This window comes from Panthera onca, chromosome B4 (assembly GCF_046562875.1).
Source record: "Panthera onca isolate mPanOnc1 chromosome B4, mPanOnc1 haplotype 2, whole genome shotgun sequence".
NCBI lineage: Eukaryota > Metazoa > Chordata > Mammalia > Carnivora > Felidae > Panthera > Panthera onca.
Genome location: NC_138345.1, coordinates 40,183,760 through 40,211,022, shown reverse-complemented (window position 1 = coordinate 40,211,022; position 27,263 = coordinate 40,183,760). Strand labels below are relative to the sequence as shown.

The 27,263-nt window shown below is 48.0% G+C and overlaps 1 protein-coding gene across 1 annotated transcript in view; it reads right to left on the bottom strand.

Moving 5' to 3' along the window:
• Window positions 1-2,511: 2,511 nt before the first annotated feature.
• The window catches only part of NTF3 (neurotrophin 3), a 66,614-nt gene continuing 41,862 nt past the window's right edge, over window positions 2,512-27,263 (bottom strand). The window contains exon 2 of the mRNA XM_060658638.3: window positions 2,512-3,625. Within this exon, the coding sequence (XP_060514621.1) occupies window positions 2,831-3,625 (795 nt within the window). The 3' untranslated portion in view covers window positions 2,512-2,830. The remainder of the gene's footprint in view (window positions 3,626-27,263) is intronic.

Below are 27,263 nucleotides of genomic sequence, written 5' to 3'. Positions count from 1 at the left end.
GAGCTTCTCACTGTTGCCATTATTAAGAAAGTGAGGAGTGTCCAGTCTGGTCACAGCTCTCTGTGCAGGAGAATCTCATGATGCTGAAAGGCCCCATCAGGACAGGTGAGCTATCCATGGACATGTAGATGCTGGCAACAAAGCTCAGCCAGAGCCTGTTTCCTCCTATTCAGTGAAGCTTGTCACACTGAATCACACCTCCTTGTGTCATGAAGCTCCAATAGGAAACCAGGCAATAAGGGAAGATGAAGGTGAGTGTAGAGTTTTCCTGGAGCCAGACACCAGCCCGCCAAGTCTCCTCAATCAGAGCGATGAGTTTAACTTTGGAGCTATCTCAATGGCAAGTATTGACGCTGGATAGAGACGTGCCTCCTGGGAACCCTGAGGAAGGCTCCACCCTGGGCCCACAAGCCCAACATGTTGACTTTGGCAGCACTTGAATGCCCTCTTGTGCCAAAAAAAGTTACTGGAACCAGGTAATGCTTCATTACTCTGCCACCCAGCACAGGGGAGGCAGAGCCGTTCCAATGGGCTGAAGGCTGGAGTCCTTTCTGGAAGGTTTTCATCTTATCCTCAGGCTCACTCTCTCACCAGAGCTGCCCTTAGCCCAGAAGCACACTGCTTCAGACTTGCTCTCAACGTGTAGGCAAACTTCTTCCGCTAGGGATCTATTGTTTAGGGATGGTGCCTTCCCAGACTGGGGTCTCTGTCACCCAAGCCCGTCTCCCCAGGTGGCCAGGCCCTCTAGACAGGCTTTACACCGACTTGGAATAGCAGTTCTAGAAAAGGAGCATTAGTTCCAGCCTGAGAACTGGGCTTGGCTCAATCATAAGACAGCCACTACTCTCAACTGGTCGGTTGTGTTCTTCTTCATGAAGCAGGAGCTACAAAAGGTTTCCACGAAGGCAACTAAGCTCTCCTTTTCCCTAGGGCTGTTAATGTTCATTCTGAAATGCAAAGTGTTGCACAGAAGGCGGGGGCCAAGGAGGCTTAGAGAAGAGGAAACAAGACTGTGTCCTCATTCAAGCTTGGATTTACCTCTTCACTCTGCCACCTGCCTGCTCAATGACTGTGGGCAAGTTAAACCCTCAAGTCTCAGTGTCCTCATGTGTAAACTTGAGGTTGTAATGCCTACCTCAAAGGGCTTGTGACAACGAAGGGTGGCAGTGTTTACAAGTGCTTAGCAGAAGGTGGGCACAAGGCAAATTCCTCATGTCCTGCCTTCATATTTTAGGCATCCAGAATCAAGTGTAGTATAATGATGCTCTTAACCAAAGCCACTGCAATTTGTTGAATCTGTTTCAAGAGGCTCATGCCACATAAAGAACATATATTTTATTAGGCATGTGTTAGAGAAATCTTGGGGCCTGGGCTGCTCTAGACAGAGTACACACAGGCCCTGAAGGCAGGGGAATGCAGGAAAGGCACAGGACTGGGCTCCAGAGTGGGAGAGTGGGTATTTGTGCCTCAGACAAGATGGGAGATGAGAGTCCTTGGGCTCTAGCACCAGGGGGAAGGTCTGCTTCCCAGTGGGGAAGGGCTTGGGAGAACCACCTGGGGGAACTCCTTAAGCTTGCCTTTGCAAACTGGTGTGGCTATCACCATGGCAATCTCTTTGGGACTCAGTAGCACCTTCCTTCCATCTCAGAATGATGAATCCACCAAAAAATGTTACAGAGGGATACAAGAGCTAAGAAAGAAGAGGAAGGGAAGGAAGATGGAACTATGTTGAATGCCTACCCTATGCTAGGAAATCTAGTCTATAGTGGTTATTTAGCTGACTCTTCATGATAGCCCCATGAGTTGGCAAGAATCCCTATGTGGGGACCTTCTGACCCTAGGAAACAGAGGCTCCAAGAGGCTTCAAAGCCTTGCTCCCAGTCACAAGGAAGTGAGGACCTAGGATTTGAACCCAGGTCTGACTCCAAAGTGCAACCATTTTCTAATTCCTCATGCAGCTCTGGGAGGGGCCCCGATAGGAGTGGGGAGGCCATGTGCTCAGAGGATCTCTGATGAGGAAGGAAGTTTGCTGCCGTGTGTAGATTATTCATGATCCACTTCAGCTTGCTTTTGGGTAACCGTACAATTGTTCTGTTACAAACAGTTAAAACATTTTTTCCTATATGCCTAAAAGGATGAAAACCACTTACAGAAAGCAAAACAAAAGGCAAAGCCAAAAACCAAAAAAGAATCCAACCCTTAACCCCAAACCCCAAAACAACAAATGTGCTGAAAAGAAACTTCCAAAACTAAAATTGCCAGGTTTGTTATTATTGTTCCGTGGCCGTAATGTTGGAGCAGATCATGATTTTAATTGGCAAAAGTGACAGCAGAGAAAGGAGAGAGCAAGTCCTTGATGGTGAACTTGCTGGCCAGAATTAAGTGTGGAGCTCAAAGCTACTGGGTATCATTTCAAAGGACGTGGTAACAGTGCATTTAATGAACTAATCAAACATGAAGTATACCAGAAGGGGGGACATCACTGTGTCTACACACAACTCTGACAGCATCTGATTTTAACAAGTTTACTAAAACGACAGTCATGGCCTTGACAATACTGAATGCAGAATACTGGTGTACACAGATTTTACAGAGCGGCAGAACGGCTCCTGAGAGCCGGGTCACAAAATAAGGTTTAACAGATGGCAGAGGCCTGAGGGAAGGCAAGCACACTGATTTTATTGAGAAAAAAGCTTATATACTGTAGGGTTGCTGAAGTTTAATAAATAAAGGTCAACTTATAATATATAAAAACAATATAAACATTTATATGCTACATGCATATCATATAATTTAAAGTAATAATTTATATATGGGGAGAGATGCCAATTTATGTTCTTCCAATTTTTCTCGACAAGGCACACACACAGGAGGTGTCTATCCGTATCCATCGCCAGCCTACAAGTTTATTGTTTTCTGACGTCAGTGCGCGGACGTAGGTTTGGGACGTTTTGCACTGAGAGTTCCAGTGTTTATCGTCAATCCCCCTGCAACCGTTTTTGACAGGCCTGGCTTCTTTACATCTTGTCTCATAAAAATATTGTTTGACGGGAGAGTTGCCGGTTTTGATCTCCCCCAGCACCGTGACCTGGTGTCCCCGAATGTCGATGGCTGAGGACTTGTCGGTTACCCACAGGCTCTCGCTGTCGCATACCGAGTACTCACCTCGGTGACTCTTGTGCTCCGCGTACCTCTTCCTCCGCGACGTTCTGTTGGCCGCCACGGGGTTGCCCACGTAATCCTCCATGAGATACAAGGGAGGGGGCTCCAAGGGGGTGCTGTCACTCAGCAGGACCCGGGGCGAGCTGTAGCGTCTCTGTTGCCGCAGGAGTTCTGTGTCCATTGCAGTCACTGGCTGGAACTCCGACTTGGTGGGCTCTCCCTGCTCCGGCTTTCGGGGGGCTTCTGCTTTGGGCAGCGTGCTCTGGTAGTTTTCCTTAACGTCCACCATCTGCTTGGAGAGCTTGTTTTTCAAAATATCTGCCTGGATCAGCTTAATAATCAGGGAATTTAGCGAGTCTTCAGGCAAACTCCTTTGATCCATGTTGTTACCTTGGATGCCACGGAGATACGCGAGAAATATCACATAAAACAAGATGGACATCACCTTGTTCACCTGTAAGATCTGAAAAGGAAACGCAGGTGTTAGTGGCATGCTGTGGCAGCTGAATCCATGTCATTCTGGCTTGAGTAACCCTGTGAGAGAGCAAGCAAGAGCAGGGTGTCACCTTCCAGAGTCTTCTCTGATGTCAGGGACCAGGGCTGTCAATTTCTCTCCTTGGGAAATACCGTCTCAATAGGAGTCCTCTGAATCTTTAAAGTACCTTTTTCTCTTAGACCTCTCAAATCTTCCCTCCAGCATTGTGGCTGTGTGATAGGGAAAGAAGTGTGTGTGTGTGTGTGTGTGTGTCTTGTGCAGGTGGGAGACAGAGAGGGCAAAATAACTTTTTTTAAACCAAATACATGAGTGGCGAGATCTACAGTACACAAGAGTCAGGGCTCTCCCCAGGACCCATGTTCCTAGGAGCCTCAAAGGCAGAGGGACGATGAGGTGAGCACTTTGGACTTCTGTCTCTGCTCTCAGAAATCCCCCACGGCATCTGCGTTTGATGTGTGCTCTATCTGCAGCCGTCTCTTCTGTGTGGACGACGTCCTGCTACTTCTTTAAACATCACTTGAGGGGTGCCTGGGTGGCTCAGTTGGTTGAGTGTCTGACTTCAGCTCAGGTCATAATCTCACCATTCGTGGGTTTGAGCCCCGCATCAGGCTCTGTGCTGACAGCTCGGAGCCTGAAGCCTACTTTGGATTCTATGTCTCTCTCTCTCTCTGCCCCTCCCCCATTCACGTTCTGTCTCTCTCTCTCTCTCTCAAAATAATAAATAAACATTAAAAAAATTTTTTAAGTATCACTTGAGCCTGAAAAGACCAGAGTCCAATGTACCTTGGCAAATTATGAAGAAACTGAATCTAAAAATTATAAAGGTGTGTTTACATTCTTTTAGCAACAGGAGCAGACTTGCAATTGTCTCAAGGAACAGAGCTCTACCACCCTCCCCCACACCTGATGAAGCTTCTGGGTCTCTCAAAGAAATACCTGAGGATGGGGTCAGGTCGGCTGCCTGCATGATGTAGCCTCAGAGATGGGCTCCTCCCTCGCCAGGCCATGTCTGGTGGACCTGTTCTCTTGACCTTGTAATGAACTTGTGGGCTGCTCCCCACTCTGTGAGAAGGCCTAGCCAAGCTCTCCAGTGGACATGCTTCACCAGGGTGCCCAACTGCTTCACAGAGAACCCCCCTCCCCGCAAACCCTTCACAAAGGGGAGGCCCTGCCAGAGCGCTGCTTGTAGGAGATGGAGACAGAGCAACAACCAGCTCAAGTTAATGGGCTGGACTTGCCCTGAACAGCAAGATTCCCTGTGGATTCACTTTTGTTTGTTTGTTTGGCCTTTTAAGTTTCTAGTACAAAAGGTTTCCTTTGGTGGCTGTGTCTTAATTTTGCTATCTCCTTGTTGAAGTGGCATTTTAACCCATCCACACTTTCCTTCCGTTGCCACAGCAGAACCTCTAGACGTGGTTTCTGTCGGGTCCTTACGGAATTATAGGGCTGGCCTCAAGATACCTTTCTGGCTGGTTCTCTCTCACTAGAGCAAAGCCCAGCTTTTCCGAAGGTCGGTGCTGCAAGGAGGCGCTTCAGGTGGGGAGGGCTGGCTACAGGAGTGATCTCCACCTGTACTCTGTGATCCACACCACTGCCTTGAGGTTTCCATCCCTTAGTTACCATCACTACCAACTCACTGGCCTCCAGGGCTTCTCAGTTTCCCCTTTAAGGCTCTAAGCATGGAAAATAAAAAGCCTTCCCTCGGTTCACCTTTGGTATTTGCAAAAAGACTTTACTAAATCCAGGGGGAAAATAGAAGGGAAATAAACAAGAGCGGCACAAGAAACAGAAGCAGCCCTGCTTACCAAGTACCCATGCCCGAGCTTGCCCACGCTAACTAGCTCCCGGGACTTCCAGACGCAGCCTCTTTCCCGTCTTGTCTGAAGCACTGCTCTCTCGTTCCCAAAGGCCAACAACGCTGCAAGCACTTCGCTCCAACTTCCTCCTCCTGGCCCTTGGCCCACCTCTTTGATAAGGGGACCATCTTCTTTCCATGGGAACCACTCTTGTGGGACAAATGACTCCTTCAAGGTCAAAGCCAAAAGAAGGATTCTAGCTTTGCTGCCCACCCCTAGAGACTGTCCCAGGAATTGTATTATCCTAGGAAAGTGGTTCCCACAGGATAACTGCTCTCCCTCCCACTCTGCGTATCACTGACATTTCCTTCAATACTGCAGGCTTGACAAACTGAAACTTGAGCCCAAAATGAATGGCATACGTGTAGCTAGAATTGCACGCTCATTCCCCGCCCCCAAAATGGAATACAGCTGCAATAAAATAATTGGGGACTAAGAGTCTATCAAAAAACAATTTATGAAATCCTCTCAAGGCCCAGCCACTGTAAGCTAAGAATACATAGGATACCTGCTCGTGGGGAAATAGATCAAGTAGGGTCAATGAGAGAGATCCTAGGGACATGGAGAGTAGATGTGTAGATTAGCAAGGTAATTTACAAGGGGGAACGGACAGGAAGCAAAGTGGATGGTGCCAGTGGATGGCCTTGAGATACAAAAGGAAGAATCTTTATGGTGCTTGAACACGGAAACAAAAGCTTGTAGGATTAGAAGAGAGATATAAAGCAAGCATTTAATCCAAGTCCTGCATTTTATAGATGAGGAAAACTTAATTGCAGTTGAAAGAGGAAGAGAAATGCACAGGGTAGAGGGATCCCCTGCACTTCTGGCCAGGTGACCCTTTTGGTCAGATTACAGCTAGGCTCACACTCCCAGGACCCAGCCTTGTTTGCTCTTCCAAAAGCTGCCAGGACAAGCTTTAGGAGCCGTGTGCACGTGTCGTTCCTCTCCCCGGCACACATTCATCACCTTTCCTGTTGAAGTTATTCTCATTCTTCAGTGCCCAGTTGGAAAGCTAACTTCTCCACAACCCTCCCTCCCCCACCCCAAAGTAGTAACCACCACTTTCTTTGCAATCTCTCAGTGTGTTTTCCAATTGCCTGTGGTACAAGGTATTACAGGCCTCAGGGCACTCCATGCTTTCCTCACAAGATCCCCTCTTTTCCAAGGCCAGGAGCCCTTTCCTGTCTGTGCCTCTCCCCTGCAACCTCTCCATGGTGAATATGAGGTGGAGGTCTGGGTGCAGTGAGCCAGGAACGGAAGTGAGGGTGGCTGAAGTCAGGACAGCTACCTAAGTTGCAAAGCCTTGTGTGAAAATAATGGTGGCAGGAGGTGTGACTGTATGTGAGCAAATCCTCCCAGCCCTCAGGTGTGTGCTCCATGGTCCCAGCAGACTTCACATATAAAACACAGATTTGAAGATAAAATTCTTAAGAACTTCAAAATGGTAACCATAGAGCATTAAAGCGTGAGTGTGGGATCCCCTTCTTGAGTGCAGGACTTTGTGCTATGGCACTTGCTGCACACCCAAGAAGCCAGCCCTGGCTGCAGAGATTGTTTGAAGGTAAGAGTAGCCATCCATTTTTGGTCAGGAGGGACGGGCAGAGCCCAGTCCACCAAGGACTGCATGGGAGGGTGTCCTGTTCAGAGCTGTGGACGAGGGCTATAACGTCAGCTGCAATCTGGCTGGGAGAGCCTGGGGTTGTGCAGAGTGAAAAGGCCCTCATGACTACCTGTTTTCCTTCCCTGGGCAGTGACAACCAAGGAAAGTGGGAATTAAATGGGGGCAATGGGAGAAGTCAGGATCACCAGGAAGGAATATTTTATCACTGATATGGCTAAAAATCACCAAAGCATGCTGACCATAAAAAGCAGACCGACTTTTAGTTGATCTTATTACTATTTTTAGGTTCTCTCCTGACAATATTCACTGCTGTACCTGGGTGGACCTGCTCCTACCACCCCTACCTTGTTTGGCATTGCCTCTGGGAGCCCAGGGCATGGGGGGAGGGGGTTAGAACACAGGTCTCCTGACTCTTTTAGACAACTCTGGCTCTCTCTCAAGTCCCAAGCACAGAAACTCAGCACAGAAAAATCAGGCCATCATGGGTGGGGGTGGGGGTGAGACCAAAAAAAAAAAAAGTGCTAATATAACAAAGCTTCCAAATGCCTCTTAGCATCAGTCCTACCTCTTTCTGGAGCTCCACTGTTTCTTACCATCAAATCCAAAACCTTATGATGATACCTGGGAATATGCAGTGGGCGGAAATCATCTGCAGGCTGGTCAGTGTTTCTAAGGCATTTGCAAGGCTGCATTAAAAACCCAGCAGGGTGGGGCACCTGGTGGCTCAGTCAGTCAAGCATCCGACTTCGGCTCAGGTCATGATCTCATGGTCCATGAGTTCAAGCCCCATGTCAAGCTCTGTGCTGTCAGCCTGTGCTCCAGCCTGTGTCTGGAGCCTGCTTCAGATTCTGTGTCTCCCTCTCTCTCTGTCCCTCCCCTGCTCATGCTCTGTCTCTCTCTCCCTCTCAAAAAAATAAACATTAAAAAAAGATTAAAAAAACCCAGCAGGGTGCCTGTGGCCTCCACCTTGATAATCTGCTTGTAGATTTTCTGTAGAGGGCAAGTCTAAGAATGGTGCTAATAGAACTCTCTAAAACACAGATGTTTGAAGGAAACTGAGGCGTGGCGTGGGGTGGAGGGCGTCTTCTAAGGTTCGACGCCTCAGTTAACAGTAAAGAGTGACAGAGGACACCTGGTTCCTAAGCTCAATAAAGATCATGTGGCTCATGCATAATCAACATTATTGTGAGAGGTACATAATGAAATCTGTATGAAAGCACTGAGCACAGTATCTGGCATGTTGCGGTACACTGGAAATGTTATTGGGACATGAACTTGCATTATCTGTGGCAGCAGAGTCGCTGAATGCCTGTCCTCGAGGCACACATACAAGGTACCGAGCAGCTGGAGTCAGGAATTCCTTTTCCACAGACAACCCACAGCAATTTGCACCAACACAGAGCTCTCTCCCAAATGCCACCACTAGCAAGTGCTTGGATCTCAGACCAGCCACACTCGTTGTGGGAGAAGAAAAGATTATTGTGAGCTGGAAGCACAGAGAATAGGAAAATCACAAAAGCAAACAGGTATGGGAGGCTGGGAAGTGGTGTTTCTGAATAAGCCAGGGGCAAGAAGGGCCTGAATCTGAGCTCTGGCTCCTTCTGGTCACCAGAGCCTGCATTTTCCACCCCATCTTCTGGGGTGGGCTTTCCCCAGAAGACGAGTTCTCTGGAGTGGGGAGTAAGAAAAGGAAGGCAGCGCCAGCTTGACCCAGGCATGGCATGTCAGTGAATTTTTCAATTTAGAAGGATCTCTATGCTCCTTCTCTTTCGGTCAAGTATCCAAGTATCCTAGTGTGTTATCATCATCTGTATGTTCCTCTTGGTGAAGGGCCCATGTCCCCTTCATGTACACATGCCTGCTGCCTAGCACAGGGCTGGACCACTGCAGAGTCCCCATGTCTCCTTAGTGAATGAATGCCTACCATGATCAAGACCTGCCCAACACACTGCTCAGTGGCCTGAGATCCTGTATGGGCTTCTGCCAAGCCTGGTCTGGAAGCCACTCAACTCGGCCTTCTTTTCCCAAAGAAAATACAAGGCCTGGCTCTGAAGTAGGCCATGGTCCCCAGGCTCTTCTTGGCTATAATTGGAAAAAGACCTGTTAAAGACCTCAGTAAAACCCCCTTCCTACACTCTCCCCAGTGCCCATTTCCCCTGCTCAGAGTTTTCCAAGATCCTGACCAACTAGCAGATGCTATTTTCCTCACTTAGAAATGCTTTCCCACATATGGTGTTTTCTCAGTCCCCGGAGCAACATTCCTACAAGGTTTCACCATCCCTCAAAATACTCAAAAGAGAGCAATTTCTGATTCCTCCTTTCTGGCTCAGTTTACAACACACACAGAGGGTTTTTGGGCAAAGCAGCACAAATGGAAAAGAGAGCTGGGTAGAGAGCCAGGGTGGGACAGGACCTGAGCCCACAGCCACTCATGTCTGTCACACACAAACACCTGGGGGCGCTCTCTTTTGAGCTCCAATTTCCCACTCCAGGACTAGCTTCCCAGCACCTGTGCCTCCCCCTGAGCCAGCACCTAGAGACCTTGCTTGCTGCACACGTGTGGAGTACATTGTTAGCCCGGATGGAATGGGAGCATCAGGAACAAAAATGCTATGTGCCAGGGGCCGACATACATTAAATCTTTAATCTCAGTAACAGCTCCTCTGAGGTATGGACGAACGTTCCCCATTTCAAATGGGGGAGATTGAGGCACAAGACGGTGAGTAACCAGCTAATAAGCGGCAGAGCCAGGATTTGATCACAGTCTGGCTCTGGAATCGATGCTCTCAAAGATTATGCCATGTGGTCCATCCGTCCCCGGCCTCAAACATTCCAGAGAGTTTATTTCCAGAGGAAGTTCAAGGTCCACGGCTGGGCAGAGTTTCCAGGTGTTTGAGGACACTGTTCCTATTTCTTCCTCCCCATATTCGCTATGAAAGTGTTCACCATGAAAGTAAGCAAACTCTGTCCTGCTGGGGCCTGATGCCCTCCAAGGTCAGTCCCTCTGAGGGTCACCCGTCTCTGCAGAGGCCGTGTGCTGTAGTGGACAGGGCACCAAACATACCATCTCAAGTCCTGGCTTTGGTGCCAGCACTGGAAACCAGGATGACTTACAAACAAGGCATAGAGGCTATGTTCTAGCTGTTCTCAAGGAGGAGGCATGAGATCAAATGTGGCGGCACTTTTTAATTTGCCAAGTTTTTAATATGCAAATTCAAGAGATTTCATTATTTCTGGTACAGCCACATCCTCTGGAGGCAAATGCATTTCTCTGGCTGGGTTAACAAGGACACTGTCCAGCTGTATCCAAAAGGGTTTAATTCTTTGGAGAATTTCTGAAGCTATGACATGGTCTCTGACTAATACTAAGGGCTCAAAAGACTCCATCCTGCCAGATAACCCTAATATCTTGTTCAGGGACTGGAAAGGGGGAGAGGTGGGAAAGCGATAGATTTAAAGTAGAATGACAAAAGGGAAAGGAATGTGGTGGAAATATTAAACTAAGGCCATATAAAAGACTGGCAAAGCTTGCTCCCCATATCTTAATTAAAAAATTAATTCAAATTGGCTTTGTTCTGAACCCAGGTCCTGGGGCCTGAAAATTAGTCAGTGGGGCCACATGAAGATGTTCTGACCCATGACAAGGCTTGTTGCTGGAAGAGAGAGCAAGAAAGAGAGAGAGAGAGGGAGAGAGGGAGAAAGGAAGAGGGAGAGGGAGAGAGGGAGAGAGAGGGAGAGAGAGAGAGATCCTGGTGGAGCCTCTGCTGGGGATTGGTCTGGTTTTGGTTAATCTCTTTATTAATGATCCGGAAGCAGGAGAGAGGAAAAAGTGGCAGATTAATTAAAATGCACAGATGACGCTCAAAGGGAAGGTGCTGCAAACAGCGGTGAGGACAGACCAATTATTCCCCAGCACCCATGGGGGTTGGCAACCTGGAAATAGCATGATGAGATTCAAACTGGAAACACGTAGGTTAACTCACTGGGGGCAAGATGAATCCAAAACCAATAAGGGAGGGAAATGTTTGTAAAGGGATGAAGGGAAGGAGTGACTTGGAATGGCTACAAGGAGCAAATGAGAAATGAACTCACATGACCAGGGCTGTGTGGGTTTCCACAGCACCGTCTTCTCCTATAACCCTATGTTCTTTTCTAAATCTCGCCTCATACATTCTGAGCTCGCCTCTGCAGTGGCAGCAACTCTTCCGTTCCCTGTCTCATGAAGCATAAAGAATACATAAATTGAGCCTTAGAGAGGGCAAGAAATGGAGCCAAGATCAGAGAGCAAGTGGATGGCTGTTCACAAAAGGTGCTGATGAGCATGCTCTGGCTTCCCCCAAACCAGAAGTGATCAGGGACCCAAGGAAGGAAGACGCACCTCTCCTTGCTTCATTTGAGAGGCCCAGTCCCTAGGCAGACCCACACCTACACAGTCAGAACAGGTGAGAGCAGGGGGAGGGATTTGGATTGCTCTCTTGTTCCTCTTGTTAGAACTTACTTAAACTCAGGGTTCTGAACTTGCCTGACTTGGACAACACTTGCCCCGAGATCTGGGACAGGACAAGGTCCTCAACTTTCAGGAGATGCTGGCTCCCCAGGGGCAACAAGGCACACAGTCATCAGGGAAGGCACATCCCAGGATGAAACAAAACAAATAGAGAACTTCAAAAGTCTACTCACCTCCCTCGGAAAGGAATCTCTGACACTGGTCCCTCTTGGAGGCCAGTAAATGAGGAAGAGAGACTCTTGAACTGACAAGGAGCCCATATTCAAAACCCAAGCTCAATGCCCTGAGATGGAAGTTGAAAGCTGTGAGTTTGCTTTTGCACAGCTGTTGGAAGAGGAATTTTACGTTATTCAAAGCATACCCTCTCCTGTGGCCCCAAGGCAGTGAAAGACGGAAGGTATGGCACATGTCAAAACAATGTGCATCAGCAGCTCCAAGAGCAAGGTAGTACAGTTATTCCCCAGGCCAAGGAACCCTCTGGCATGGCCCCCATCTTGGCAAAGAGATCTGAAAGAAGCCTGGTATGCCAACACAAGCCCCAGGAAATCCAGATTTTCTTTATCCTTTGCATACGACAGACTCTCATTTCATGGCCAAAGGGTGGACAAGGAAGGATCTGCAGAGAAAATCTGAGTCAATCCAGCTACTAGTTATAATGGCATGTGTTTACAAATTTAGTTTTCTTTGTTCTGGACACTAACAATCCCCCACCAGTGTACATAAAAGTGTGCATATATGGGCTCATGTGTGTGGGGGGCATGCTGCAGCCCCCTCAAGATGAGGATGGGGTACAGCCAGGCTATTTCTAAATGACTGTATCATTTAATATTCTAAGACATTTTGGTTTTGCTTTCTGCATCTGGGGAAACTCCATTTTCCAAGTGTAAAAACATGCAAGAGAAGGTTGCTTCAGTTATACAGACAGTTGGGGGTACAGCTGGCATTAAACTCTCAGCATCAGAGAATAATGGTCCAAGTCAACTTTTTGTTTTAGATTTATGCCTTGTGTTTGAATTGGGTTGATGTGTCAAGCATCTGCATTACCTGCAAAGTGCTATACAGCTGAAAGGTAATATTATTACAAGGTAGGGACTGCTGAGTGATCTTTAATAATGAAAATAGATGATGACAATGATGATGATAAATTACTTATCTTGTCCACCTGGCCAAGAATGAGTCTCAAAATGGCAGAAAAAGAAGTTGGCTTCATCTTGAGTGCTGGAAGCTAAGGGAAATCCCAAAGCACAACTTCCATTCACACTCCGGATGCCTCTTCCAAACCAAGACCGCAGCTGACTTGGCAATACCCAAACCTTTGTGCATCAACCAGGGCAGCGGCAGCAAGACCGGGATCAACCCAAACCATAATGGTTTGGCCCCATGAGGACTTGGCTGCAGTGTGGTCAGATGGCAGCCTTTCTCCTCCAGGCTTGGCAATAGGGCTCGTGTCAAATATAGCCTATGTCTCCCCCTCAGCCTCTCTGCTGGCCCCACGGCCAACCTCCTTTCATGAGAATAAGGGATTGGCAAATAGTCCGTGGCCATCTTTGGTCTGGATCCCCTCTCCAGGAAACTCATGGCTGAAGACTGAGTGCCACGGCTTCTGCCTACTTTCTGGGCACCTCTTCCCTCTGCTCACCCTGGCTGCCATCATTCACCTGAACACCCTGGCAGACCAGGAAACCGAGGCAGGAGAGACGTCTATGTGATTTCCTGGACCTCTGCTTGCCCCCTCGTGAAAGGCTACGGGATGTGCACACAGTAAGAAAATCAATCTTCCACCAAAGCTGGAGTGTGCGGTAGGCACTTTGTAAACATTACAACTCCAATCCCAAACAGTCTACTGACTCTCTTTCTGGGCAGCTGGGCGAGACTGAAAACCAACCCAGAGCTTGTCCTCTGAAAGCAATTTTGGCACCAACACTCTGCACCCAAAGCTGTCTTTGATCACAGACACAGTCGTAATAATCGCTTGTAATAACAGCTAGCATTACTGAGCCGCGCCATATGCTAGGGACTTTGTGGGACACTTTACATGGATTATCTCAATTAATCCTCACAGAGACGATTATTATCCCCACTTTTCAGTTGAGGAAACTGAGGCTCAGAAGGATTAAGTCATTTTGTCTGGGATCACATATCAACTGAGAGGCTGAGCCAGGATGCAAACCCCTGTCGGTGTGACCCCATGGGCCTTACTTGTAGCCAGTACCGCATAATGCCTCCCAATTCATTCCAGAGAGTCTAAGGCACCTGCCACTTGCTTGCAGTGAACCAGGCAGTGAGTGCCACACTGATATATTAATATTCCTTTCCTTTTTAGAGAAAGGGACATCCAGGACAGGGCCTCCGGAATGTAAAGAGTACATTTCACAGTCTAAGCCTGGTGTCACCAATTCACAGTGGCTGAAAAATATATCTATGGCATGTGTGGCTAACGGGCTCATTTATACACTCCCTGGCTTCCCAATATGTAAAACACTTCTTCCCTCCTTCCTTATTTGATGGTAAAGAAGACCAAGAACCCAGGGATTTCTTTGGAAAATTGCTGGATTTTCGAAGGTGAGACAGATTCCGATTCTATGGTTTTCTTTGTAGTATATTTGTGGTTGGCAAGCAAAAATAAAATAATGTGGACTCCTGGCACATTTCCTGCTCTGATTCATGAATAAAACCCACTCTGCCACTCATGAGCTTTGTGGCAACGGGAGAATCATTGCTCATCTTTGGGTCTGAATTCCTGATGATATTTCTCCACAGGGTGCTGCTGGTATTTGGGCAGGATAGTTATTCATTATTCAGTCTTGTCCCCCACACATGAAGCTCTGGTCCCCATCTACTAAATACCAATCATGTCCCCCAGTCATGGTGACAACTGAAAAAATGTACTCACACTTTCTGAATACCATCTGGGGAGGCTGTATCCCTCCCGGTTAAGAATCACATAACATAATGCTGGTAGACTGAAGCAGTGGTTCTTAACCATTTTTGGATCATTGACCCTTTTTAGAATGTGCTAAAAGCTAAAGCATCTTTCCCCTGAAAAACATGTTCACATAAAAGAACAACTTTTCAGAAAACTTTCAAGGCATTTCAGACTCCCTGAAGTCTAACCCAGAGGTCCACAGACCCTAGGTGAAGAATTATCAAACTAAAGGGTTTTAAAGCTTCTTTTGAGCTAGAGTCCTCCATTCTTCTATTATCCTCTGCCAACCCTGAGCCTCATTACTGGTCTCATTTTCTGGTCCTCCCCATTCTATGGAGCCAGCACCAGCATCCTAATCCACTAGGATTCTCATAGCATGGGAAGATTATGGCAGGAAAGTGATCTGCCCCAAACGGAACAACAAAATTAGTGGAAGAGCCAGAAATAGAACCCAGCTCTCCATGGGGCACCTGGGTGGCTCAGTCAGTTAAGCATCTGACTCTTGGTTTCAGCTAGGGTCATGATCTCCCGGTTCGTGGGTTTGAGTTCTACGCTGACAGTGCACAGCCTGCTTGGAATCCTCTGTCTCCCCATCTCTGTCTGCCCCTCCCCCATTCCCTCTCTCTTTCTCTCAAAATCAATTTTAAAAAAAACTTAAAAAAATAAAGTTTAAAAAGGAAAAAAAAGAACCCAGCTCTCCAGAGGACCAGCCATGTGTTGCTCATCAGGAACCAGCACAGGACAATATATTTAAGAACACAAGGAGGGGTCCTGTCCACAAGGCTCACTGATAGCAGGGCATCCTTGAGGGGGCAGAGGGGTCCCGTGTGAGCCTGACCAGCATGGCACCTTTAACAATACAATGTGGGTCGTCTGAGGTGCTCATAGCCTGACCTAGCCAATGAGGTAGCCATGGAAGCAGAATCTTTCCCTTCTTCTTCCTTTTACAAATATCTGGGTAGCATCAACACCATCCTCCATGTGATATCCACATTCCTCAAGGGCTTTAGGATTTTGTGCATTTTCCTTCCCATGTGTGATCCTGTCATTACTCTGCATGACCTCACCTCCATGCTGATGGCTTTTCCATCCCTTTGGTGTCCCTGTTCCTCAATGTCCTTAAGACCAATGCTCTCCATTATGTTTGAAAACTTCATTGTTTCTGGAGAGCCTCTCTGGAGTCTGTCATTATGCTTCTCAGGATGCTACTGAGTGTGGCTGCACATTCTCAGAGGAAAAGCTGGAGGTCAGAGGACTGCAGGCCAGTCACAGAACCCTGGACGATGGAGACAGTGGAGCCACCCTGGAAGCTTGAGAGGGGATGTTTAAGCACAAATAGAGGCTCTCTTGATACATCAGGTATCAAAAATGATTCAATCTACAAAGAGGGTCTAGCTGGAAAATACACTGGGGCCAGATAACATAGACAAGTATGTTGCTAGTTTAAAACACAGCTGCCCATTTTTGACACTCCTATCTAGAGGTGGTATCTGTGTGCCCTCGCATCTGAGTAAACTCCTGGAGGACAGATCTAAAATGAATCTCTAGGACCACTGTTGGCATATTGCTGATGACTTGAGGTGGAATTGTGAACAGGAGCCTTGGAGCCACCGATCACCTGAAGGCATGCTCAAGCCCAGGTGCTGAAATCCCGAAGGGTCTGACTGCAAAGTGCCAAAGCAGGGGAGCAAAGCCACCCTCTACTCTTTGAGGCTTCAGGGTGTATGTGTGTGTATGTGTGTGTGCGTGCGTGCACAAGCACATGTGCGTACATGTGTGCCTCTGTGTGTGTGTGTGTGTGTGTGTGTGTGTGAGAAAGACAGAGAAAGAGAAGGAGGGAGGAATGGAGAGAGGGAAGGAGGGAGGGACACAGAGACAGAGAGGTAGACAAGGCTTTCCTGAATGGGAGTTTTCGACTGAGTCAAAGGCCGCTAGATGGGTGGCCTTTTTCCTGGCCAGGGAAAAACAGAAGTGGGAATGAACGTCCTCTCCAAAGCCACCACCACTGTAACCCCAGAGGGTGTGTGCACTTAGATCCATGTTAGAAACTGCTCTACCCTGCCACTGTCCCCCAGATATCCTGCACCAGCTTACACTTTCTTCCCACCCACCAGGGAAATGGCGGGCAGGTAGCCACAGACCAGGTACTACAGGAAAGCACGAAGGCAGGAGAGCTCAGCTTCAAAAGGAGCTTCTGGCGATGGTGTGGAGGCCCACAAAATAGGCCATAATCATTCAGGCCACTTGTACTTTGTTCCAAGAGTAGGTGGGGGCAATGCCAGCAGCCCTTGGTCTTTAGAGGTGGGGAAGAAGAGGAATTCCAATCAAAGCATGTGCTGTTGGGAAACAGGCCAGGCAGTGTGCAAGCGCACATGCGTGTGTGTGTGTGTGTGTGTGTGTGTGTGCGTGTGTGTGTGAATGTGTCCGCATGCCTGTGTGAACATCTGTGTTATGTCTGTGTGTGTATGCCTGGGTGTATGTATCTGTGAGTGTGTGTGTGTGTGTCCGTGTGTGAGTGTGTGCATCTGCTCTGAGTGTATAGTGTGTATGTGTGAATATCTGTGTGTGGGTGTTTAGTGTGCCTACATGTGCATGCCTATGTGAAAACTTGTGTGTTTGTGTGAGTGTGTGGTGTGTACATCTGTGTGTGAGTTAAGTGTATGTGCACACTGTGTGTGTGTCTATGTGTCTGTGAATATCTGTGTGGTGTGTATGTCTGTGTCTGCATGTGAGTGTGTGGTATGTACGCATGTGTGACTGAATATTTGTGTGAGTGTGTGCTTGTGGTGTGAGTGTGTACGTGTGCTGTGTGTTTGGGTGCTTGTGGGAATGTCTGTGTGTGTGTGGTGCGCACATCTGCGTGGACATCTGTGTGTGAATGTGTATGAGTGTGTGTGTGTGTGGGGGGGGTTTACGTGTCTATGTGAAAATCTGTGTGTGGTACGTATGTCCATGTGTCTGCATGTGAGTGTGTGGTATGTATGTGTGTATCTGACTATGTGACGACTTGTTTAAGTGTGTGCATTGGTGTGTGTCTCTGTGTTTGTGGGAATGTGTGTGAGTGTGTAGTGTGCGTGTCTGTGTGGGTATCTATGAGTGTGTCTGCATGTGAGTGTGTGGTGTGTGTGAGTGTGTGTGAATGTGGTGTGTGTGTGTGTGTGTGTGTGTGTGTGTGCACACGCGTGCACAGTACGTTGGGAGAGCGAAGCCAAGAAGGGGAGAAAACCGAAGGGTTAAGAGGACTCCAAAGACGGGGCCCCCTGCTCCAGCTTCCCACGTAGTCACTGTGGGACCTTGGACAAGCCTTTTTTCCCCACCTTCCAGGCACTGGTCTGCTCTTCCACAGAGTGAAGGGATCAGAACAAATCATCCTAAGATCATTCCGCTATCAGGGTGCCCCCCGACAGGGGTCTAAGGCAAGGCTCTGGGCTGACACTCTCTTTCTGGCCCCCGTGGACACAGAGAATCAAGCGGTGGCCCCGGGGGTCTTCCATAACTCTGCGCCCCACTACACACCCACCAGCTCTGCTCATTTAAGGAGTAAGGCACATGGCTCCGGTGGCCTTCTCTGGTCCCTGTGAATTGGAAACATGTAAGGACAGGCAGGGGAGAAGCCCAAGAGATAGAGAAACTCTGGGTCAAGTTTGCATTTCTCATTATTTCTCCAACCCTTCTCAAATTCCTTTTGTTTAGAAACCTCCTTGAGTTTCTGAGGGCTTCCCCCTCCCCCATCCCACCCCTGAAAAACTCTAGGAGCTCCTCCAGCCTGTAACCCTTCCCGATAACACGTTCCATATGTCGGTCACTCTCTGCATGAAACATCTGCACTCCCTTTTCTGGTCACATCATCCGTGGGCTCCCCGCACTGCCTCTCCCGAGAACAGCCCATCAAGCCCCTCTCAGGCTGGCTATTCAAGAAGCATGGGTTTGGGTCAGGCTGGCGCGCTCTGTGCTTTTCATCCCGGGGCCGGTTCCCGCTTAGGATTCTTGCAGGTTTGCCTCCAGAGCTCTTCTGCCCCAGCCCGCCACGCCCGCCGCCACCGCCAGCTGCAGGGAGACCCTCCTTTAAGCACTGGGGCTAATTGAGCAGTGCTCTGACTGAGCTTGCCACATTATTTGCTTAGAGCGTGCTTTTATAGCAAGGCAACACAGCATTCTATTGTCTTCCTTCCCCAGCCCGGCTCCCCCCTCCTCCCGTGGCTAGCCACCATGGTAAATAAAGGCTGAAGAGATTTTTCCAACATAACTTCCAATGCTCCTCATGGGGATACAGGCAGCCCTTCCATCCGTCCTCACCCACCCTTACCCCATGCACCCCAACCCCTCACACCAGCCCCCTTGTGACTTTCTGATGCATCTTCTGATGATTGGGCTTGACTTAAAAAATGGCTTCACGCTAGTTTTTGTGGGTTTCCGAAGAGACAGAAAGTAGGTTTCCATAGCTCTGGAGGGGTTGAGTTGGAAGGTCTGAAGACCTCAAACTGGTCAAGGGAGACTTGGAACTGTGTATAGCTCCTCTTCCTCAAAAGCGTATTTGTACTTAATGGCTTCATCCCTACAGGTGCTCTGGGGATGTAGAGCATCCCCCTCAAGTAGAGGCCACCTCGAGACAGGCAGTGAGGCAACCCCTTGACCTAAGAGGTGCATGCAGGGGCAAGTGGGGGAAACATGAGACCCCAGGGGCTAGAAAGAAGGTTCGGGGCTTTCCAGAACAGACACATGGATCCAAGGCAGACAAACACATCTGGGGACATGGCAGAACCATCAACTCTCTTACAGGAAGGAAGGATGATACACTGAGCACCTGTTATAAGCCAAGGGCTGAATTTAAAACTTCTATCCTACTGTCTTTGGGCTTTTTTGGTCTAGATGGAGTTAGGAAAATTAAAAGAGAGGGTATTTCTATTTTAAAGCTGAGACATTTAGGGCATAGAGGTGGTGAGTGATGGGCTCAAAGTTGTCATGGCTGGAAGTAAGACTATAATCAGAATTCCGGCTCCCTGACTCCTGGTCCTGCACTCTTCCTAAAAGACAACATTTTCTATTACCAAAGTCTTCCAGAGTCCATAGGGCATACCACATGCCTGTGATCCCCCAGGGAGCAGAGATCCTTCATCTGTCTGTGAACCCTGGGAGACCCCTCTAATACGAAATGCAGACCTCACTTTTCTCTAGGCTCACTGGATCCTGGATGCACCAGCTTATACGAAGTGGGTCATTTCTGAAGCTGGGCCCCCTCTGGCTGCAAGCCATGAGAGCATCCTCCTGTCTAAGCAGATGGATGGGACCTGCCATTGGCCCAAGTTTTGTGCCCACTTTTTTATAAGCCACCCCTACCCCCACCCTCCCCAACCTGCCTCTCTTCAGTGGGAAGATGGACTGAATTCTGCAGATCAAACAATAGTTTAAGCAGAAATGTGTGTTAAAAGCAATCTTTCTCCACAATACCTGTATTAAGAAAATGACAACAATGAAGGAAAACATGTCTGACGATGGGTTTGGATGATGCGTGGTGGCTAATGAGACAGCTGAACTAATATAATTGGGGGGCCGACTTCAGAAGCTCCAATTACGCTTGATGGGTTTGGCAAGGGACCCTGTAATTTGGTGCTAATGAATGGATTAATACGGAGGGTAAGCTGGAACCCAAGAATGTGCAGGAATGTGTCCTGACACTGTGCTGGGCATGCCGTGGTGGGGCCAACAGGGACCCGATGAACTGAGGCGGAAAAGGTCATAGGCCTCATTATAGGCAGTCATTTCTGGCCAACCGACTAGCTCTTCCGCCACTGGACCAGCTCACAAAACACTAGAGCCATCTATTTCAGGGAGATCTATTTCAGTTTACTAGAAAGCATGCTGTAGTGAGTTTCCAGGCATGTAGTCTAAATGCCCAGATTAACTGGATTTAATAGAGCCGATGGCAAAAAAGTTTTCCTTCCAGACCTGAGGCTCTGTGATTCTATGTTGATGTTGTGAAGGCACAACACTTCACCACAGGGAGGCTGATGGGGCCACACAGATGTGTGGGAGCAGTGAGTGACTTCCACCCCAGTGTGGGTGAGTCATGGTTGGAGGGAGGGGGTCACTGCAGACTGCGGTCAAACAGAAGGGTCTGGAAATAAACTGGCATTGACTCAGGATGTGGAACTTTTGATCCTATAACATGATACATTTTAATTCCCCTTGGTGATGTTAATAATGTAGTTGGCTAATGCCACACTAACAGAATTTATGAAGCGCCACTCATCCAGGAAAAGGAAGAAGTAATGACCTCAGTTTGCATCCTACTTATGCTTCTGAAAAGCTTGAGTGCAAATCAAAGTTTTGTGAACCGAATTATATTTTAAAGAACACTAGAAGGGCTTACAACAAAAAAAGCTTATTGTGGATTCCCATGGAAAACAGTAAAACATCATTCTTCAATTAAAAAGAATGTATATATTAGACTAGTTTCAGCTTTAAGCAAAGTAAATCTTTTAATGTAGAACAACTGTGCTGTAAATATGTTAGAATTTCACAATGAACACATATGCTTTGAGATTCAATTCTTTACCAAGGCAATACGGCCTATTTATTTGATGAGCTCTTCAACTATCTGGGTGCCCTGTTAACATGCCCTATTTCCTATGGCTTCTTCTCCAGGAAACTAGAAATCTGGAAGAAGGAAAGAGGCATGAGAACTTCTTGAAATCTGGAAGAAGGAAAGAGGCATGAGAACTTCTTGCTGGAAGTTCCCATTTTTTTCCACTCTTGGGTGTTAAACAATGTCAGCTTAAGTTCCCATAATAAACCACACTTCAGTCTCCTCAAAGGTCCCAATAAGGAAGGGAACAGAAGAAAAAGAGGGCAAGCAAAAATCATGCACTCTACTTAGTGAAGGTTCCAGAATAATTAGAATGTCAATAATGATCATAGTCAACCTGACGGAGGTTGACTCTGTGCCAGGAATATGGCTACATGCTCTATAGTCATAATTGATTTAATTCTGCAATAACACTCCAAGGAAGGCCCTCCGGTTCACAGTCTCTTCTCTGAAACCCTGTATTTTACTGTATATCATCTAATACTCTCAATGGACCTGGGACAGTACCCCATGATTAAACAAACTAAGATTTTCACTGCAAAATTATAAATGCTCATTGAAGGGAGTGTCCATTCAGGTCGTATTTTGTAGCCAAGTGCATCTGCTGTAATCTCAAGAAATGACACTGGGTTTTGGAGCTTTTTGGGGTTTGGATTTATAAAGAAGAGACTGGGGGGCATTTGCTGGGCTCCCTCTTTCATAAGTAAGAAACCACTCCCAAGAGAAAGTAGCTTGCCTGAGATCACACCATGGCCATACCACATAGTTAAGTAGGCTCTGAAGATGAGTAGCAGACCTGCAGTTCGAACCCAGGCATGTCTGACACCAAAACCGTGTTCTTAAACACGAGGCCATGGTGGTGGTGCTTCTTGGTTAGGTCCTGAGAGAATGGAGACTCCCTACAATGCTTTTTTGAGAAGACAAAATTAAACTATGATTGCATACACCCTTTCTTATGTTTAAAGAATTTTTTCCTTAAATACATTTCTGTAGAGAGAATCTTTTTCTTTATAAAATAAGAGCATATTGAAGAATATTCTAAAAATGCAAAAGTATATAAAGACATCTATCAGCTCCCACAAGTATCATTATGGAATATTTGTGTCCAGCCTTTTTTAAACACATGCAAAGTGTTCCTCTGCAGTACATGGTGGAGAATGTTTAATATACATCATCCTGTGACTTTCTGACTTAATCTTATAATTGAAGCATTTTCCCATCATATTAAAATTCCACACAAACAAAATTTTGATGGCTACATAATATTCCATCATCGGAATGTGTTGTAATTTACTGGATTACACCCCTTTGTGGGAAATTTATTGTTTCCAATTCTCCGCCCTCATAAATAAAGCTGCAGTAAACGTCTCCATGCGCAGAGCTGACTGCTGGCGTGAGTTAGTGCCTCGCACGTGGCCTCAGCCGTTCCCTCACCCTCAGGCACATCTGTCTTACATAGCAGGGCTCCGGGCTCAGGTGGACTGGAGCCTCCCTCCTCCCTGCCAGCGGCCAGGCTGCTGGGAAGCAGGAACCCCACGTGTGCGCTGCCTGCTGCCCAGCAAATTCACCTTCCCAGGTTTAACTCGGCCCTTGCTGTGGATCCACAACACACCGCTGTTGTTTCCAGGTCCTCGGGACGGCTTTTTCAAAACTACACTGGTCCCCTGAGGTCCCTTAGAACACTGAAAACCTTGCCTCCTACTGCACCAAAAAAAGAGTCCCTCAGACAGGAATTCCTTGACTCCCTACCCGCCAGACTCTGCTCCAATGCACATGGTTTAAGGGACTGGTCCTGTACCCCCCAAACCCACTGCACTCCCGAAAGTGATAGGGGGTGCTATTGACCACATGGGTGGGGTAGGGCCTGCCCTGTGTCAGCCATCACTTCCTCGGAGTGGCCAGTCATCCCTGTCACAGCCCCCTCTAACAGGACCTATGGTGACATGCTGGTCCTACTCCCTCCCATTTTCTCGGGAGCCTCATTCCATCTGGGCCTCCACCTGGGCTCTATCCTCAACCTGTCCTTTCCCCACCATGGGTTTCCTCCCCTCAGTACACAGTGTCTACCTGTTGCCAACCTTAAAAAAAAGGAAAGAAAATAGTTGTCCTCCTCCCAGCCCAGCTTCGCAGAAGAGCACCTGCCATTTCGTCCAGCTCCATTTCCTCAGCCCCCTCGCAACAGACAGGATCCCCACCCTCCATCACCATCATCGGGGCGCCAGTCCTACCAGGACACCCCTGAGCACCTTACTGAAATCGGACAGAGCCTGCAGTCCTTCCTGAATCTGTCCATCTCCCTCCTTCCTCTACTGTGACAGCACTCTCACAGTTTTGTCCAACTGCCACCAGTACGTACCTTCTTACGCATTCAGTGCTGTCTCCCCAAATCCTCCGTGTTCTCATCTGTGCTTGCGATGGTGCAATTGTGCACACCTGTCCACGTGTGGGTAACCCCCATAATCCCCACCTCCGGCACAGACCTCAGTCCTAGACTCCACGCCTGCAGATGCAACTGCCCACTGGACATCTCCACTTGACTGTTTCCGAGGCATCTCCAGGGAGATATGTCCCCAAACGACTTCACCACCTTCCTCGAAACGCTGCTTCTCGGGCCTTCTGTGCTAGCTCTCCGGCAAGGGCACCAGCATTCACCACATTATCATGCTTGAGTCTTCACTCTTCCCTGCCCCCCACATCACTGATCTTTAATTCCAGGTGATTCTGCCTCCTCTGTTTCTCCAAGTACATACCCCTTTCCTGCTAGCCCACTCCTCTATGGACTGGGCTACTTCTCTTGCCTAGGTGACGTCAATAGAATCTTAGGTGGTCTCTGAGCCCCTACTTTTGTCTTCTCCCAGACTCCCTGGCATTTCTTGTCCACACTGGAAGGGAATGAGCTTTCTCGAGTTAAGCCTTACCGGGTCACTCCCCAGCTGCAAAAATTTGTTCTTTACTAAAACCTTCAGGATAAAGCCCAAATCCCTTGCCCAGGCACAGGGCCCTTCCCAGTGGTTCCTGGCTGACTCCTTTCTTGGCCTCATCTCTCACTGTTCTCCCCTTACTCTATGCACACTACCCACAGGGAGGGGCTTCAGTTCTGTAAACACACCCTATGCCTTCTCACCTCTGCATGGACTCTCTTGTCTCTCCTCATTTCCTATTTGTCTGTCTGCCCCTGTTCTTATTGACCCCCCCGATGACTTCCCCTCTGCACTTCCCACAGTCCTGTATAACCATGCTTTCACTGTCTGTCTTTCCCAGCAGACCAAAAGCTCTCTTTCCATGTCTGATGTCCCTAGCACCTACAGTGGTACCTAGTTCGTGGTAAGTACTGTATAAAGGGTTCTAGAAACAAGAAGTCCCTGGAGCCAAAGGATGAACCTCTTAGGAAGCATGACCATTTATGCTTTTTCCCTGGTGTAGTTATTATTAGGTTCTTTCTTTCATGCTCACTCTTCTCCAAAAGCCCTTGATATGGGCTACTTGCATCACTGATTGATTGATTGAGTGAGTGAGTGTGTGCTTGTGCACACTAGTGACGAAGGGGCAGAGAGAGAGAGGGAGCGAGAATCCTAAGCAAGCTCCATGCTCAGTGCAGAGCCCAACGTGGGGCTTGATCTCACAACCGTGAGATCATGATCTGAGCCAAAATCAAGAGTTGGATGTTCAATTGACTGAGCCACCAAGCCACGCCTAACAGCACCCTTTAAAGACACTTGTTCAGAGGCAAGACCAGGAAGGTGGATGGGTCAATCAGTTGAGGATGGGTCAATCAGTTGATTGAGGATGGGTCAATCACATGAGCTCATGTGATGGCTGGGAGGAGTTTCTGGATGTACTGGGAGATGGTGCATGATGGGGATGATCTCTCATACAAAACTGTGTGTCAGCGACTGCCAAAAAAGGATTCAGATGCCAAAAAAGAAAAATAAAAACTTCAATTCTAGTAGCCCCAGCTTACTGCCCAGGAGCAGCATGATCGCCTCTCATTAGGAGAAGCAAAGTGGAAGGCAGCTGTCTGGGGTGTGGAGAAGGACACTTGCATTAAGCGGGAAGGAACTTGCCCCAAAGTCCAAAGCCCCTCTGGACCTGAGGCTCCTTTTCCTCCCTCTCTACCTGCTAGTAGACCGTGATGCTTGCAGCAGGGCTTCCTGGTCCTGTAGCCCTGGCATAGCCAACGGATCAGATTGGGGATTCCTAGGGATGGGAGGGAATGCACAGGACCGGAGAACCTGCAAATAAAAGCAAGTCCAATAGGACTTGCAAATGTGAGATTACAGCTGGGCCAAAATGCCCCGTTAGCCACTGCTGTGATGGTCTAGTCCAGGCTGGGGCAAGGCCCCAAGAAGACCACTTACCAGGTCAAGGGGCCCGTGCGGCTCTAGGTGACTACTGGGCATCAGTGGTCCTGAGGGCAGTGCCCACATTTCAAGCATCTCGGCAGCCTCAGCGCCTAGCACCATGCCTCATGCAACATGAACAACACAATTCTGTGTATGGATCATACAGGATTTACTCTCAGGAGAGGCACAAGGATCTGGGAAGAGCCGATCAGGGAAAAGGTAAAGAAAAAGAAGGCCGAAATCCCTCATGGTGGCAAAAGAAGGCTCGGGCTCGTGTCTTTAGCAAGACCACTTAGGGGAGAGAAGGCTGGTTTTGAAATGAGTAAATGTTGGAACCCTACAAGTAAACCTCAGAGAGGGCCCAAAGGAAAGTAAAGCTCGAGGGTTTTTTTCCCCTTAAGAAGTTCACTGAATAATAGCTCTTGGAGTAAACTGATACAGATATCAACAGAGAAATCTGAGGTCAATGATACTCTAGAGCAGAAAGCAAAAGGTTAGCTCTCAGACTAGCTCCTGGCAGTGGTGGTCTCTGACCTTGCCATTTCCCTTAGCAATACCCTCCCAGGAACCTTGGACCCAGGGGGGAACAGGTGCACACAAGAAGAGATCAGGGAAGGTGGTGATGCCAGCCTTGAAAAATTGCCCAATCGCCTGGCATCATGGGAGATCAGTGCTTCCTCACCCCCACTCCCAGGCTGGTTCAAATCATAGCAACAAAAAACTGACCAGAACAAGGGACAGAGTAAGTAACTACTGAGGGGGGTGGCAGTGGTGGATCCCAAATGTCATCATAGTGCCTAAGTTATACACTGTTCTGTGTGTTTTCAAACTGATTGGTACAGTAGTTCAGTGAGATAGGAGGACCAATACTCTTTTCATTTTAAACCTAAGCAAACTGAATTGCAGGAAGGTTAAATGAATCGTCCAACGGCCAACAGCCAGGAAGCAACACAGCTAGGATCAGATACCCCAACCCCAGACTCGTGTTTTTCCCTAAATACTCACGTACGCTACATGCCTAATCACGCTTTCCCTTCCCACTGCACAGCGCCCAACCTGCTTTTCACCAGTGCAGTCCTAGAATTCTTACCCATTCCATGAAGATTTTTCAAATTATTCCCATGAATAAAAAAAAAAAATAATAAAAACTCGAAACTTCTGAGAGCCTTATTATGTATAGATGGCAACCTCACTGTTAGCTGAATAACATACCTCTCGCCAGGTGATGCTTCCTCGATAAGACCTCAGATATCACATTTGTCAAAATGAAACCAGGTGAAAATTGACAGTAGGCAAACAAAGGTCTCAGGGCCTCCAGGTTGGTTTTCTGTCTTGTACATAATACATTCCTGCATCAGACTTATAGGGGTTGTGCCGTGCACTGGGGAGCTCATTCCCTGTCTCCTTGCGCTCCAACCACCCCTCAAGACAAAACCTCCAGGACGCTGAACCCTACTTTCTAACTGCCACTGGGAAGCAGAGACTTCCCTGCCAAGACATCTATCTGTCCCTGAATTCTGTAGAGGTCCAGAAATCTCTCCCCAGTGAACAAATTCAGATCTGTGCAGAGAGCCTACTCACTCTCCAATGCCTTTTCAAGTAGATTTCTTACCATTCTTCACCACCATCCCTGTCCCCGCCCCCGACTCCTTTGTGTGTCACCAAGAAGAGCTCCCTAAGAGAATGGCCACAGCGAGAGATGTGCACAGTAAGGGTCATGCTCGAGCTGACCCTTCTGAAAAGCCTCTAGGAAGGGCCATGGCTTC